Source organism: Thamnophis elegans, chromosome 17 (assembly GCF_009769535.1).
Source record: "Thamnophis elegans isolate rThaEle1 chromosome 17, rThaEle1.pri, whole genome shotgun sequence".
Classification (NCBI taxonomy): Eukaryota; Metazoa; Chordata; class Lepidosauria; order Squamata; family Colubridae; genus Thamnophis; species Thamnophis elegans.
Genome location: NC_045557.1, coordinates 6,396,107 through 6,409,552, shown reverse-complemented (window position 1 = coordinate 6,409,552; position 13,446 = coordinate 6,396,107). Strand labels below are relative to the sequence as shown.

Genomic DNA, 13,446 nt, shown 5'->3' with positions numbered 1-13,446 from the left:
AGATGCCCTACTACACCCAGATCCGTGTTGGGAAACACCCATTCCCACGATGGCAGATAAAGTTTGAAGAAGGAAGGCTTGCAAATACCTCCTTGGGCAGTGAAGATTTTTTTTGGGGGGGGGGGGGATTTTCAGACCACCCCCCTCCCCATTTGCATTATAAGCCCCTCCCCCTCCCCGCGAGCCCCGCCCCGTGCTCCCCCCGAACGTTCCATCATCAGGAAGCTCCTCCCACCCACGTGGAGAGGAGGAATCCCCGCCGGGATTGGGGAATTCCCTTTATGGGGGGAAACCCCCTCCGTCCACCGATCCAGCCGCTCACTTTGTCCCCGCTTCGCGGCCGCCGCAGCCCGGGAAGCCTGCTCCGCCTCTTCGTCCACGTCGGGGATCCCTTCCTTGGCTTCCATGCAGCCCATCGCCCGCCTGGATGGGGGGCCCGAGCCCCCCCCAGTCAGGGACTCGGCGCCGCCGCCGCCGCCTCCGATGCCTGGGCGGCTTTTGTGAGATCACATCAACGCCGCCCCCTCCCCATGTGGCCCCCACCCCACCTCGACCCACGCGTGCAGACTAGATCGCGGGGAGATCCTCCCCTCCGTTGCTTCCCCCCCCTCTCCCCACGCGCGATGCCCCCCCCCCAAAAAAAGCCTTTAATCCAGAGGTCTTCAAACTTGGCAACTTTTAAGACCTGTGGACTTCAACTCCCAGAATTCAATTCAACCCTGTAGTTGGCTGAGGACTTCTGGGAGTTGAAGTCCAGAAGTCTTAAATAGGTTTACATTTTGGAGTTTGAAGACTTGTGGACTTCAACTCCCAGAATTCCTCAGTCAGCCGAACTTGGCAGTTTTAAAGCTTGGGAACTTCAACTCCCAGAATTCTTCAGCCAGCCGAACTGGAGAGTTTTAAGGCTTGGGAACTTCAACTCCCAGAATTCAACTCAACTCTATAGCTGGCTGAGGAATTCTGGGAGTTGAAGTCCACAAGTCTTAAAAAGGTTTACATTTTGGAGTTTGAAGACTTGTGGATTTCATCTCCCAGAATTCCTCAGCCAGCCGAACTGGGCACTTTTAAGGCTTGGGAACTTCAACTCCCAGAATTCAATTCAACTCTATAGCTGGCTGAGGAATTCTGGGAGTTGAAGTCCAGAAGTCTTAAAAAGGTTTACATTTTGGAGTTTGAAGACTTGTGGACTTCAACTCCCAGAATTCCTCAGCCAGCCAAACTTGGCAGTTTTTAAGACTTGGGAACTTCAACTCCCAGAATTCAATTCAACTCTATAGCTGGCTGACAAATCCTGGGAGTTGAAGTCCACAAGTCTTCAAACTCCAAAATTTGGCTGGCTGGAGAATTCTGGGAGTTGAAGTCCACAAGTCTTAAAGTTGCCAAGTTTGGGGACTCAACGTTAAACCAAGTTTCATTTGAACAGGACTTAATTTAAAAGAAGCTCCATTTCTCCCCCCATCCCCACCTAGTTGTGGAGCAGAAGTTTGTGGGAATCGGGGGGGGGGGGGGTTGTGTGTTGAGGTGTGGGATGCCGGGTGAGTTTGGGAGGCTAGCATTAAAAAGGTTGTTTTCATTTTAATGCTCATATTTATCTTTTTTAAAGGTTTTATATAGTTGCCTTCAGACAGACTGCTTCGAAACCTGGAGGCTCCATTTCCCCAAAGGGAGCGAATAACAGTTTTATCGACCGTCGCCCTTCTCTTTCTTCAACAATTTCAAAGTGTCATTTTGTTAATTCGTTAAATTGACACGCTGCCCCGCTGGCATTATTACAGCGACCCGGGCAAGAAGATAAAAACGTTAAAAAAGAAACACAGACTGATACAAGATTATTACAATTATAATTAATTGTGGGCAATAATAACCTGCTGGAATCCAGGCGGACAGCATGTTAATTTAATAAGTAAATAAATTAGCTCATCTGAGCTGCATCCGATAGCCAGATACCACTTCAAGCGGCAAGGAAATTTATCGGATGGCATCTGACTTACTTAAACACAGATTTTCCTCTGGCTGCTGTGATTGTGGGTATTCTAAACCAATCGATCGATCAATCAGAATAGAGGTGGAAGGGATCTTGGAAGTCTTCTAGTCCAGCCCCCTGCTCAAGTAGGAGACCCTATAAGTTTTTAGCTGACAACGCATATAGTTTTTTTCCTTAAACAACTGAAGAGGTTTCTTTTAAGAGGTTTAATCCCTCCTCTATTTATTTTTATAAATAACCCAAGGCAGCAAAAATACCTTATACTTCTGCCTCTTCCCTCCCACATAACAGCTGGTTGTAAGCCAAGACTACCTGTATTTTTTTTAAAATTGTCATATAGTACACCTTTTATTTTCACTGGGATTCTTCTGAGACTAAAAAAACAAACAGCTCCAAGCAGTTAAACGGAAGAGAGAGGAAACAGAAAAAATAATAATTCCCACCTTCGTTTCATTTTAGCTCTCGGTCCTATAAAATCTTGTACCGGAAACGTGTCCTCATTCCTGCTTTGCCAGCATCAGAACTCGCAGCCAAGGACTTAAAGAATCGCTCCCCCCTCACGCCACCCCCTCCGGGAATCGGTCAGCCTTGCCTTCATTAAACTCCCCACTCCCCAATCAATGCATGAAAGACAAGTCCTCAATTGCATATCTGCATGTGAAGGAAATCCATCAGATGAGATTTTGGCAGTTCTACGTTAAAAAAGGTAGAGGCTGTAACTGCCAGCGGCCAGTGGAGCTGGCAGCAGATTCAGAGAGTGAGGAGGGTTGGGGAGGAACCTGGGCCAATCCTGGAGTCTGGGGAAGGCACTGATGAGAGCTCTGTGTTGGAGGCAGAGAGGGGGCCAGGGCCGTCTGGCAGTTATCAGCTGCCTTCAGAATCAGACATCAGTGAGGCAGAGGAACAGCTGGAGCCTGTTCCCAGTGTGCTCATGCACAGAGCAGCTGAGAAACCTGGGTTGACTTAGGAGAAGCCACAGGTGGACAGTGAATGGCCCCTCCCAGAGGACATAAAAGAAGAGAGAAAAGAGAGTGGGGGCTTTTGCAGGAAACAATTTGTTCGTTCGTTCGTTTCAGGAGTGTGAAGATCTGTCCGTGAATCTCAGAGACTCTGTGCCCAAGTCTTTCCTTGCATTTGGACAATATTTCCATGGCAGCTTTCCAAGATAGATAAGGTCTGTGGTCATAAATACGCCTTTGCAAGACTGTATGCCAGGCCTTGGCTGAATGTGAAGAAGAGGCATTCACATTCGTTTAATAAAAGGGGTTTTGCTGGGACCAGGAATCTGATTCGTGCTTTTTGGGGAAGCCTAGGTAAGAACGGTACCTCTCACCGTGAACATAATTTAGTCTTTTTCATCTTTTTCTGCTTTTGAACGGTTGCGTCCTTAGGGGGTTTCGAATTCCCCGTCCGGGAGCCAAGATCATCACCGGCTTTCCGTTTAGAAGCCACCACTTCCATGGAGTTCCATAATTCGTCGTCTTCCTCTTTCACCTCGTCCTGCAGGTTAATGGACGGCTCGATATCCTCACTCTGCAAAGAGAAAATAGAGAGAAACGGATCAGGGAGGGGAGTTGGGTGGTAGTATCTAAATCTTTGAACTCCGGTGCTGGAGAAGACTCCTGCGGGTCCCTTGGACTGCAAGGCCATCCAACCGGTCAGTCCTAGAGGAGATCCACCCTGGCTGCTCTTTAGAAGGCCAGATCCTGAAGAGGAAACTCAAAGACTTTGGCCACCTAATGAGAAGGAAGAAGGACTCCCTGGAGAAGAGCCTCATGCTGGGAAGGATGGAGGGCAAAAGAAGAAGAAGGGGACTTCTTCTATCTGTCTGTCTGACTGACTGCCTACCTATCTATTGACTTATCTATCTACCTACCTATCTAATCTGCCTGCCTACCTGCCTGCCAACCTACCTACCTATTGACTTACTTACCTACCTACCTACCTACCTACCTATATAATTATCTATTATCTGACTGTCTGTCTATCTATCTATCTATCTATCTATCTATCATCTATCTATCTATCTATCTATCTATCTATCTATCTATCTATCTATCATCATCCATCCATCCATCCATCCATCTATCTATCTATCATCTATCCATCCATCCATCCATCCATCCATCCATCCATCCATCCATCCATCCATCCATCCATCTATCTATCTATCTATCTATCTATCTATCTATCTATCTCCTGCAAGTCCCTTGGACTGCAAGGCCATCCAACCGGTCAGTCCTAGAGGAGATCAACCCTGGCTGCTCTTTAGAAGGCCAGATCCTGAAGAGGAAACTCAAGGACTTTGGCCACCTAATGAGAAGAAAGGACTCCCTGGAGGAGCCTCATGCTGGGAACGATGGAGGGCAAAAGAAGAAGAAGGGGACTTCTTTTATCTATCTGTCTGTCTGTCTGTCTGTCTGTCTGACTGCCTACCTACCTACCTACCTACCTACCTACCTACCTACCTATATAATTATCTATTATCTATCTATCTATCTATCTATCTATCTATCTATCTATCTATCTATCTATCTATCTATCATCTATCCATCTATCTCCTGCGAGTCCCTTGGACTGCAAGGCCATCCAACCGGTCAGTCCTAGAGGAGATCAACCCTGACTGCTCTTTAGAAGGCCAGATCCCGAAGAGGAAACTCTAAGACTTTGGCCACCTAATGAGAAGGAAGGACTCCCTGGAGAAGAGCCTCATGCTGGGAACAATGGAGGGCAAAAGAAGAAGGGGATGATGGAGAACGAGGTGGCTGGATGGAGAACCGCCGACCTTTCTGATTGACAAGCTTAATGTCTTAGTCACTGAGCCACTGCCTCCTGCGTTGATCGTACACCAGCGTAATATATGTTGCACAGAATATGACGTACATATGGAAACATTTGACTAGGTTTCTTCCCTTAACAACTTGTATAAGTATGATTCTTTATATTATTTATGTTGTCTTGAATTCTTTTATTGGGCTGCACCAGGAGAGGCTAAAACCAATTTCATTGTAGGTAGGATGCACAGTGACAATAAAGGCTTTGAATTTTGACCTTTAACAACCACTCAAAGTTATGACGGACTCCCGCAAAGCTACTTATGGGCAATTTTCAAAGGTATGATAGCTGTATGCACACACACACACACCCCACAGCCATGGCAACTCACCTCCCATTTTTCCCGGCTGGTCAGCAAGAGACAGTTCAATCGGGATTTGAGATAAACCTGGAATCAAGACAGCCTTGGTCAGAAAGGTTTTTTTAAAAAAGGGAATGAATTAAATTGAGGATTTCCTGTCTCTTGGGCAACGGCAACAAGCTTCAGATCCAACCTGATTAAAGATAAAAGATTGGCGACCTGCAGCTCACACAGTTTCAATTCCTCCCCACCTTATCATTTGGAGTTAGAGGGACCTAGGAGTCCTAGTGGGCGACCACTCAAATAGGAGCCGGTGGTGTGTGCAGCAGCTCCAAAAGCTAACACAACCCTTGGTTGTATAAACGGAGGCACTGAATCAAAATCACGTTGCAGTGTTAGTACCGCTTTATGAAGGTTTGAGTAAAGCTACACCTGGAATCCTGCATCCAGTTATGGTCACGTTACAAAAAAAGAGGTTGAAACTTTGGAAAAAGTGCAGAGAAGAGCAAATTAAGATGATTAAAGGCCTGGAGATTAAAACATATGGTTTGCAGGAATTGGGTTTGGCCACTTTAGAGAAAAGAAGGACTCGGTAGAGAGAAGGGGAAAAAAAGGAGTTTGGAAATGAAGCTAAAAATAAATAGACAATACACTGAGACAGAGATATAAATAAGATGAAAACTGTCAGTATGTGTATGGTGAGAGTAATGTTTAATGTTGATATATTATTACTAGGAGATATTGTATATTATAACCTTTTAAATGGAATAACTAAAGTATAAGAATGGCAAAGAAAAAGAATAACCATGTGAATGTATACCTATAATTGCATGTAAGAGAATAAATGACAGTAAGAATATAAAACACAATATAGGTAAACAATATTTTGTTATAAATAGCTAAGTATAAATAAATATAGAATAGTACATAAAAATGGATAACGGATAAGGAGACCATGAATGCAAGATAGAAATGTATAGAAGGGAAAACACTAACTGTAAAGAAACCGATACGGAACCGCTGTATGATATATGATGGAACTTCTTGTTCCTATGTTGTTTTAAGTCATGTGTTTGTTTTTGTTGATGTGTTGATGTGTTTAAAATAAAAATGTATTAAAAAAAAAAAGAAAAAAGAAAAATAATAACACTCATTCAAATAAAAAAAGGACATCGATAGCAGTATTCCAGTATTTGAGGGGCGGTTACAAAGAAAGGGTCAAATTATTTTCCAAATAATTTGCAGGACAAGAAACAAGGGATGGAAACTAATCTAGGACAGAAGCAATCTGGGGTTAAGGAGAAACTTCCTAACAGTGAGAACAATGAACCAGTGAATCCTGCAGGATTGGGCGGCCTATAAATTTAATAAATAAAATTTAATAAATAAACCTCCAGAAGTTGCCTCCAGAAGTTGTGGGGACTTCATTACTGGAGGTTTTTAAGAAGAGACTGGTCAATCACACCTGAAATAAAATAGGCCTACTCCTGTTTGAGTAGGGGGTTGGACTAGAAGACCTCCAAGGTGCCTTCCAGCTCTATTCTGGTCACAAGCCCCAGATTCTGTCCCCAAATCCCCAATTCTCAGGACTGTCCCCTACCTTATGTTCTAAACGCTGGCTCTGGAGGTTGTGCAGCCGAAGGAAACGGTCCAACCCACAAGAGGCGACCACAGGAAGCGTTGGGTGACATTGGATGGCGCGGACGCTGCCAGCAAAACCTTTGAGGCACTTCACCAAACGCCCTGTGGCAGAGAGATTCCAAGGTTGAGTCACAAGGATGACATGCGATAGGACAGACTCCATCGCAACTTCAAACCTAAAGCGAGATTTAGGCATTTCTGGAAGCTTGGCACTCAAGAACAATGAACTATCAACAGGCACAGAGTGGTAAACAACATTTAGGCCCCTTTCGAAAGACAATAAGCAAGCTAAGGAAGGAAATAACAAGGCCACAACACCTCCAAGAGCCGAGGTGGCGCAGTGGTTAAATGCAGCACTGCAGGCTACTTCAGCTGACTGCAGTTCTGCAGTTCAGCTGTTCAAATCTCACCGGCTCAGGGTTGACTCAGCCTTCCATCCTTCCGAGGTGGGTAAAATGAGGACCCGGATTGTTGTTGGGGGCAATATGCTGACTCTGTAAACCGCTTAGAAAGGGCTGAAAGCCCTATGAAGCGGTATATAAGTCTAACTGCTATTGCGATTACTATCCTCAACACCCAGATAAGCAGGGATTAACACCAGACAAACAATTGAGCAGAAAACAATACCCCAATCAAGGGATAAACCACAACCTCTCCAATAGGAGAGGGCAAGCTGCTGTATATAAATGGAGCAAAACCCACACGCCCTCTCAGTTAAATTACTGATAAAGTTTTTAGCCCTCAGGGAAGTAAGGTAGACATTTTGATGTGCCAAAATTTGGTTTGCTCCGCTGTGGTTTTAGGGTGGGATCAAGCAGGGATTCTGATATTAGAATCGAAAATATAATTAACGAAATAACAAACCCAGTTACTAAACCAAAATAAGAATAGTACAACCCACATCTAAATCTGAAACCGTTCCATCCTCAATCCAAAACAGAATTGTTGTCATGTCATCCATTTGTTCTTCATAAATCTAGTTAAAGAAAACTCCATAGGAATCAGGCATAGAAAACACAGCCCTACAAATTCTCTTTTGAAGTAAAATCCTATTTTTTATTCTCCATTTATACCTTGACGTAGATCTATAACCGCAACATCTCCGTGGGAACTGCCAACAATAACAGCACTGGGGGGGGAAATAGAATTTACATGTTAGTTTTAAAATCTTGCTTTGCAATAGAAAATCGCCAAGGAAGCAAATGGTTATCTCCACGCCCCAAACTCTAACAACTGCCTTCCCCGAAAGCTCCTCCGTTTTAGGGAGAGAAAGAGAGACTCACTTCGCATCGGAGGTGAGCGAGAGAGCTGTGAGTGGGTACTCTCCGAAGGTCGCTTCCAAGACGGGACGGCGTTGGGGGCAACTGGGATCATAAAGCCGGACCTGGATGCAGAAGATCAAGAGTATCAGGCTGAGTTCTTGTACCAAAAGCAGGATAGGATGAAATAATTGAAATAAATGAAATATTGTTGGGGTACTGTTGTGGCCCAGCAGGAGTCATTGGAGCTGCCACCAGACTCTGACAGCGAGGGGCCCCCTGAGTCGGCTCTGGAGGATGTGGAGGACCCTGGACAGGGTTCCAACTCCGAACAGGGCGCAGAGAGGCTGGTTGGCTACCAGGAGGCACCTGAGCATTTGTCGAGCGCGCATTTGTCGGTGAACCCTGAAGATCTCACTTATCTTTACCAGCTTCTACCTGATGGTGTCCGGTACAAGTAACAATCTTCTCAGATCCAGGCAGGAATTCCATATCCCGGTCCCAGATAGGTACCCTCAGATCAAGCCAATCGTGAGGCACCTGTGACAGGTACAAAAAAAAATATGACGTAAATGCCGGGAGAAGCCGCTCAAGTCCGAAGCGGCAAACCCAAGGCAATGAAGGCATTGTTGTGGCTCGCCAATGGCCAGTTGAGCTGGCAGCAGAGTCGGACAGTGAGGAGGTTGGGGAGGAACATGGGCCAGTCCTGGAGTCTGGGGAAGGCTTGGAAGAGGACTCTGTGTTGGGAGGCAGAGAGGGGGCCGAGGCCGTCTGACAGTTATCAGCTGCCTTCAGAGTCAGACATCAGTGAGACAGAAGAACAGCTGGAGCCTGTTCCCAGTGTGCACATGTGCAGAGCTGCCAGACGAAGGGAGCAGCTAAAGAACAGGGGTCGACTTGGGAGGAAGGCCACAGGTGGACGATGAATAGCCCCTCCTAGAGGAAACAAAAGAGGAGCGAAAGGGGAGTGGAGTTTGCAGGAGACTCGCTTAATGACTACGGCAATCGAGACCATCCAAATGGACGTGGCACACGTTAATGTTCATCTTGCTGATTGGGAGGGGAACACCCAACACGAAGGGAGCAGCTAAAGAACAAGGGTCGACTTGGGAGTAAGGCCACAGGTCTTACCGGAGGTGGATGGTGAATGGCCCCTCCCAGAGGACATAAAAGAGGAGCAAAAGGGGAGGGGGCTTTTGCAGGAAACAATTCGTTCGCTTGTTTGAGGAGTGTGAAGATCTGCCCGTGAATCTCAGAGACTCTGTACCCAGAGTCTTTCTTTGTACAGCATCTCGTTTGGACAATATTTATATGGCAGCTTTCCAAGATAGATAAGGTCTGTGGTCATAAATACACCTTTGAAAGACTGTTTGCCAGGCCTTGGCTGAAGGTGAAGGAGAGGAATTCCCATTCGTTTGATAAAAGGGGTTTTGTCAGGACCAGGAATCTGCTTCATGCTTTTTTGGGGGGGAAGCGTACGTCAGAACACCCCATGTGTGCAAACACAAATCCAGGCAGGCTGATAAATGACTCACGTTTTTGGCTCGGAAAACCGGTTCCTGAGGCTGGTGCAAGTCCCATATTTTCAGACAATTCTCTTTTCCCCCCGTGGCGATACGGTGGCGCTGCTGGGAGTTTTGCCTCATGCGGCAGACGCCAGGCCCCACCTGAATTTCCACCTGCCAAAAGGAGAAATTGGTGAGCGATGATGAATTCCGCCACTTCCTTTCTTTTTTTTTTTTGGGGGGGGGGGATGATTTTATTAACCATTCTACTGGCAATAATAAAAAAAAACTCTCATACAAATGAATGATAGGAAAAACAAGATGGTAAATGTTATTCGAGAATATGGATGTTAAAACACCTGTAACCAAACGACATGCTGTATGTGATGATGCTTTTTTTTGTTGTTGTTTTCTTTTTTATTGTTGTATGTATGTGTTGTCTGCGTAATAAAAATAAAAAATTATATATATATAAAAAAAGAAACCGTAGCGTCTTCGACGGTACTAACAAAGAGAAAAACCACCTTCAATTTTCAATCTTGAATAGAACAGGACTCACAATGAATAAAATGCAACACTTACATTCTCCGAGGAGGCATCCCGCCAGATTTTCATCAACCCAGACTCCACACAGGTGATAAGGGAACTGCAAGCAGCAAGGGGGGGAGGAAACAAAGGCAGAAAAATATTTTTCAGTGCAAGATATAAGATGTCTGAAGTGGTATAGGGTTTCCTGCTTAAGCAAGGGGTTGGATTAGACTTCCAAGGTGCTTTCCAACTCTTATTATTCTATTCTATTCAAATTCTATTTCTATTCCATTCTAATTCCTATTCCTATCCTATCCTAATCCCATCCCGTTCTTTTTCATTTCTGTTCTGTTCTATTCTATTAATCCCATTCCCATTCTATTCTGAAATACAGAAAGGAATCCAATATGGTTTGTGTTCTGAAAGCTTCCAGGTTTTCCCACCCATTTGAAAGTTCAAGATCCTGGCCCAAACACCCACAAGTCCCATCACGTGGTCCAATCTCCCACTGCCATGAAGACAGATTCCTCCCAACCAGTTCCGGCCAGGTACAGAGGCAAAGATGACCTTGGCTTTCTAAGAAGAATGTTGTTATGGCTGCATATCACCCAACTCCATATAATCCCCCCTTCCCACAGTAGAAAGTGTGGCAGGCCTGAAGTCCAAAAAAGAAAAGATGGCTTGCAGGCATGACAGGAGGAAGGGGGGGGGGAGGGAAGAAGGAAGGAGGGAAGGAAGAGAGGGAGGGAGGGAGGTAGTAAGGGGGAAGAGAGAATGAGGAAGGAATGGATGGGAAGAGGAAGGAAAAGAGGGAGGAAGGAAAAGGGGAGGAGGAAGGAAAGAATGGATGGGATGCGTGTGTGCGAACCGGTAGTGAAGTTGATTTCACCTCTGGTTTCGAGAGCAGGTGTGCAAAAGTCTTTATACTTGTGCGATGCCTATTTCCAAGTCAGTTTTCATCTCTTTCCTACCTCAAGTAGGAAGAGGAAAAACTTTTCCCAAGAGAGGGAAAAATGAAATGGGATTCGCTCTTACCCATCAAGGACAGCTAAGCCACAAAAGGCTCCTTCACCTCCGTGGCAGTCCCGCGATTCAATAAACTTGCCCTTTTCGGTACTGAATAATCTAACGGATCCATCGAGGCATCCCACAAAGATCTGTGTGGAAAAAGAAAGCGACGGGATTCTTTAGGCCCGTTACGAATCTCCGTGACTCTGGGCAGGCAAACAAAGACATGACAATCAAATCAATGAAATATAATAATTGGCAGGAGGGATGAAGAGGAGGGTCCTCATTCTTCCTCACTCAAAGTCTGCATGAAGCCAGCAAAGCACAAGCAGAATCGGAAGATCACGTCACCTCTGATTCGTACGAATCACCCCAACACATGGAGGTGACAGCTTCTCGTCGACTGACAGTTGTTTCCCCCATCCTATAATTCGTGGCCTGTTTCTTCTGCAGGTTGACTCCTAAAAGTGGGGAAAGGGACATCACATGACAGGAAAGAATAAGAGAGAAAAAAGCATTATAGCAGCCTATTTCCTCCCCTCAAGCTATTTAGCTCTATCATTTAAATCCCAGTAAGGGTATGGCTAGCTGATGAGAGCTAAATAGCTTGAAATAGATCTATACTAGTCTCCCTTTATTTACTTATCAGCACAAATGCTATATATATATAGTAGGTGGGTAGATGGATGGATAAAGGCCTGGGGACAAGGATAATTCCCCTCCCGAATGATGAATGTATGTTGTTTATTATTTTATTATATGTCTTACCTTAATGTCTGTATCTCCCCTTCCCCTATTTTATGTGAGCCGCCCTGAGTCCCCTCAGGGAAAAGGGCGGCCTACAAATATTAATAAATCTCTAAATCTCTAAATGGTAGATATTAGATAGATATTAGATGATAGATGGATGGATGGATGATATTAGATTATAGATATAGATAGATAGGTAGATAGATAGATATTAGATGATATAGATAGACAAATAGACATGCATTATTGTTATTATTATTATTATTATTATTATTATTATTATTATTTTATTTAAAAAATTATATGTCCCATCTCGCCTAAAAGTTTAGTAAATTTAGTAAATGCATTCAGCAAGTGAAGCTGAAGGGAGCTGAGATTTCCTTCCCTCCACTTGGCCCTCTCCATTCTCCGCTCGCCTTTTTTCCCTTCGCCCTCTACACATGCCCAGAGGCACCATGCACATTCAGAAGCAGCTGTTCCCCCTATCCCACCGGCTTCCCCGCCCGTCCGTTGCTCCTCCCGTCCCTAAACCCTCCATTCCAGATTCACCCCAACATGCGGCTGGTCCTCATTGTTACCTTTCAAAATCCCCGTCTCGGATCCCACCCACACGTGGCTGCCCACCGCGGGAGACGCCATGTCTGCCTCGGCTCCGCTGTGTTTCCGGGTCGGAGCGATTAAAGTGACGGACCGGAACGTACGGCCCTGGCTTTGATTGGCCGACGCGCCGCTTAGGTGCGCCAACTATAATCGACCCCCTCGAGCTTTCCCCCCCTCTTCAGACGGTCCTGTCAATTTTGATACAGGGCAAACTAAAGCATTGGCAGAATAATTAGATTTATTAGAATAATTAGATTAGACTAATTAACGGGTTATTTTAATTATTGCTAAGGGGTAGCTTTTTAATTTATCTATATCTTTTTAAATCCCGCCTTTATTATTTTTATAAATAACTCAAGGTGTCAAACATACCTAATACTTCGTCCTCCTCCTATTTTCTTCATAACAATCCTGTAGGGTTGGGCTGAGTGAGGGACTGCCCCAAAGTCCCCCAGGCATGTTTCATGCATGTATATTTACATTTATTAGTTTGTCAAATATGTACAAGATAGCAGGTATAAATATAAACATGGACATAAACAAAAGAAATGAATACAAATAAATGGGGATATTAGGACAAGGACGGTGCTTATGCATGCCCCCTTTACAGACCTCTTAGGAATGGGGTGAGGTCCACGGACTAGAAATCACTATCTCCTTTTTTTCTAGGCTTAGTGCCTTAACTACTAGACCAAACTGCCTCTTAGAAATCATGCTTAGAAGTCATCAGAACTGAAAGTCCCATTCATCCAGAGTCTTCTGCTTTTTCCCTCCCTCTTTTATCTGTTTCTTAATGCCAAAGAAGGATCTAAACTAAAATAAGAAGCAAAGATAATCTTGGTGTTGTTTTTTTTTTAAATTTCACTGATCAGAAATAAGCATAGCAGAGATTTCAGCAGAGGCTTACTTTTATTTCACTAGCCCCACCCCACCCCACCCCACCCCCAACAACATGGCAACATCACAAATTTTCTTTTGATTCCCTTCCCTCCCAACATTGTAGATAGTTTGACAATTGATGTTGTCTTCGCCCAA

The 13,446-nt window shown here is 44.8% G+C and overlaps 1 protein-coding gene across 1 annotated transcript; it reads right to left on the bottom strand.

Moving 5' to 3' along the window:
* Positions 1 to 3,227: 3,227 nt before the first annotated feature.
* On the bottom strand, positions 3,228 to 12,480 carry WDR74 (WD repeat domain 74). The gene is made up of 11 exons (XM_032233780.1): positions 12,390 to 12,480; positions 11,413 to 11,522; positions 11,089 to 11,210; positions 10,108 to 10,171; positions 9,556 to 9,699; positions 8,459 to 8,560; positions 8,045 to 8,145; positions 7,835 to 7,890; positions 6,721 to 6,863; positions 5,151 to 5,207; positions 3,228 to 3,517 (listed from the first exon to the last, which is right to left on the bottom strand). Exons 1-11 carry the CDS (start codon positions 12,448 to 12,450, stop codon positions 3,314 to 3,316), a joined length of 1,164 nt encoding a protein of 387 aa, XP_032089671.1. The 5' UTR covers positions 12,451 to 12,480; the 3' UTR covers positions 3,228 to 3,313.
* Between the last annotated feature and the right edge of the window lie 966 nt (positions 12,481 to 13,446).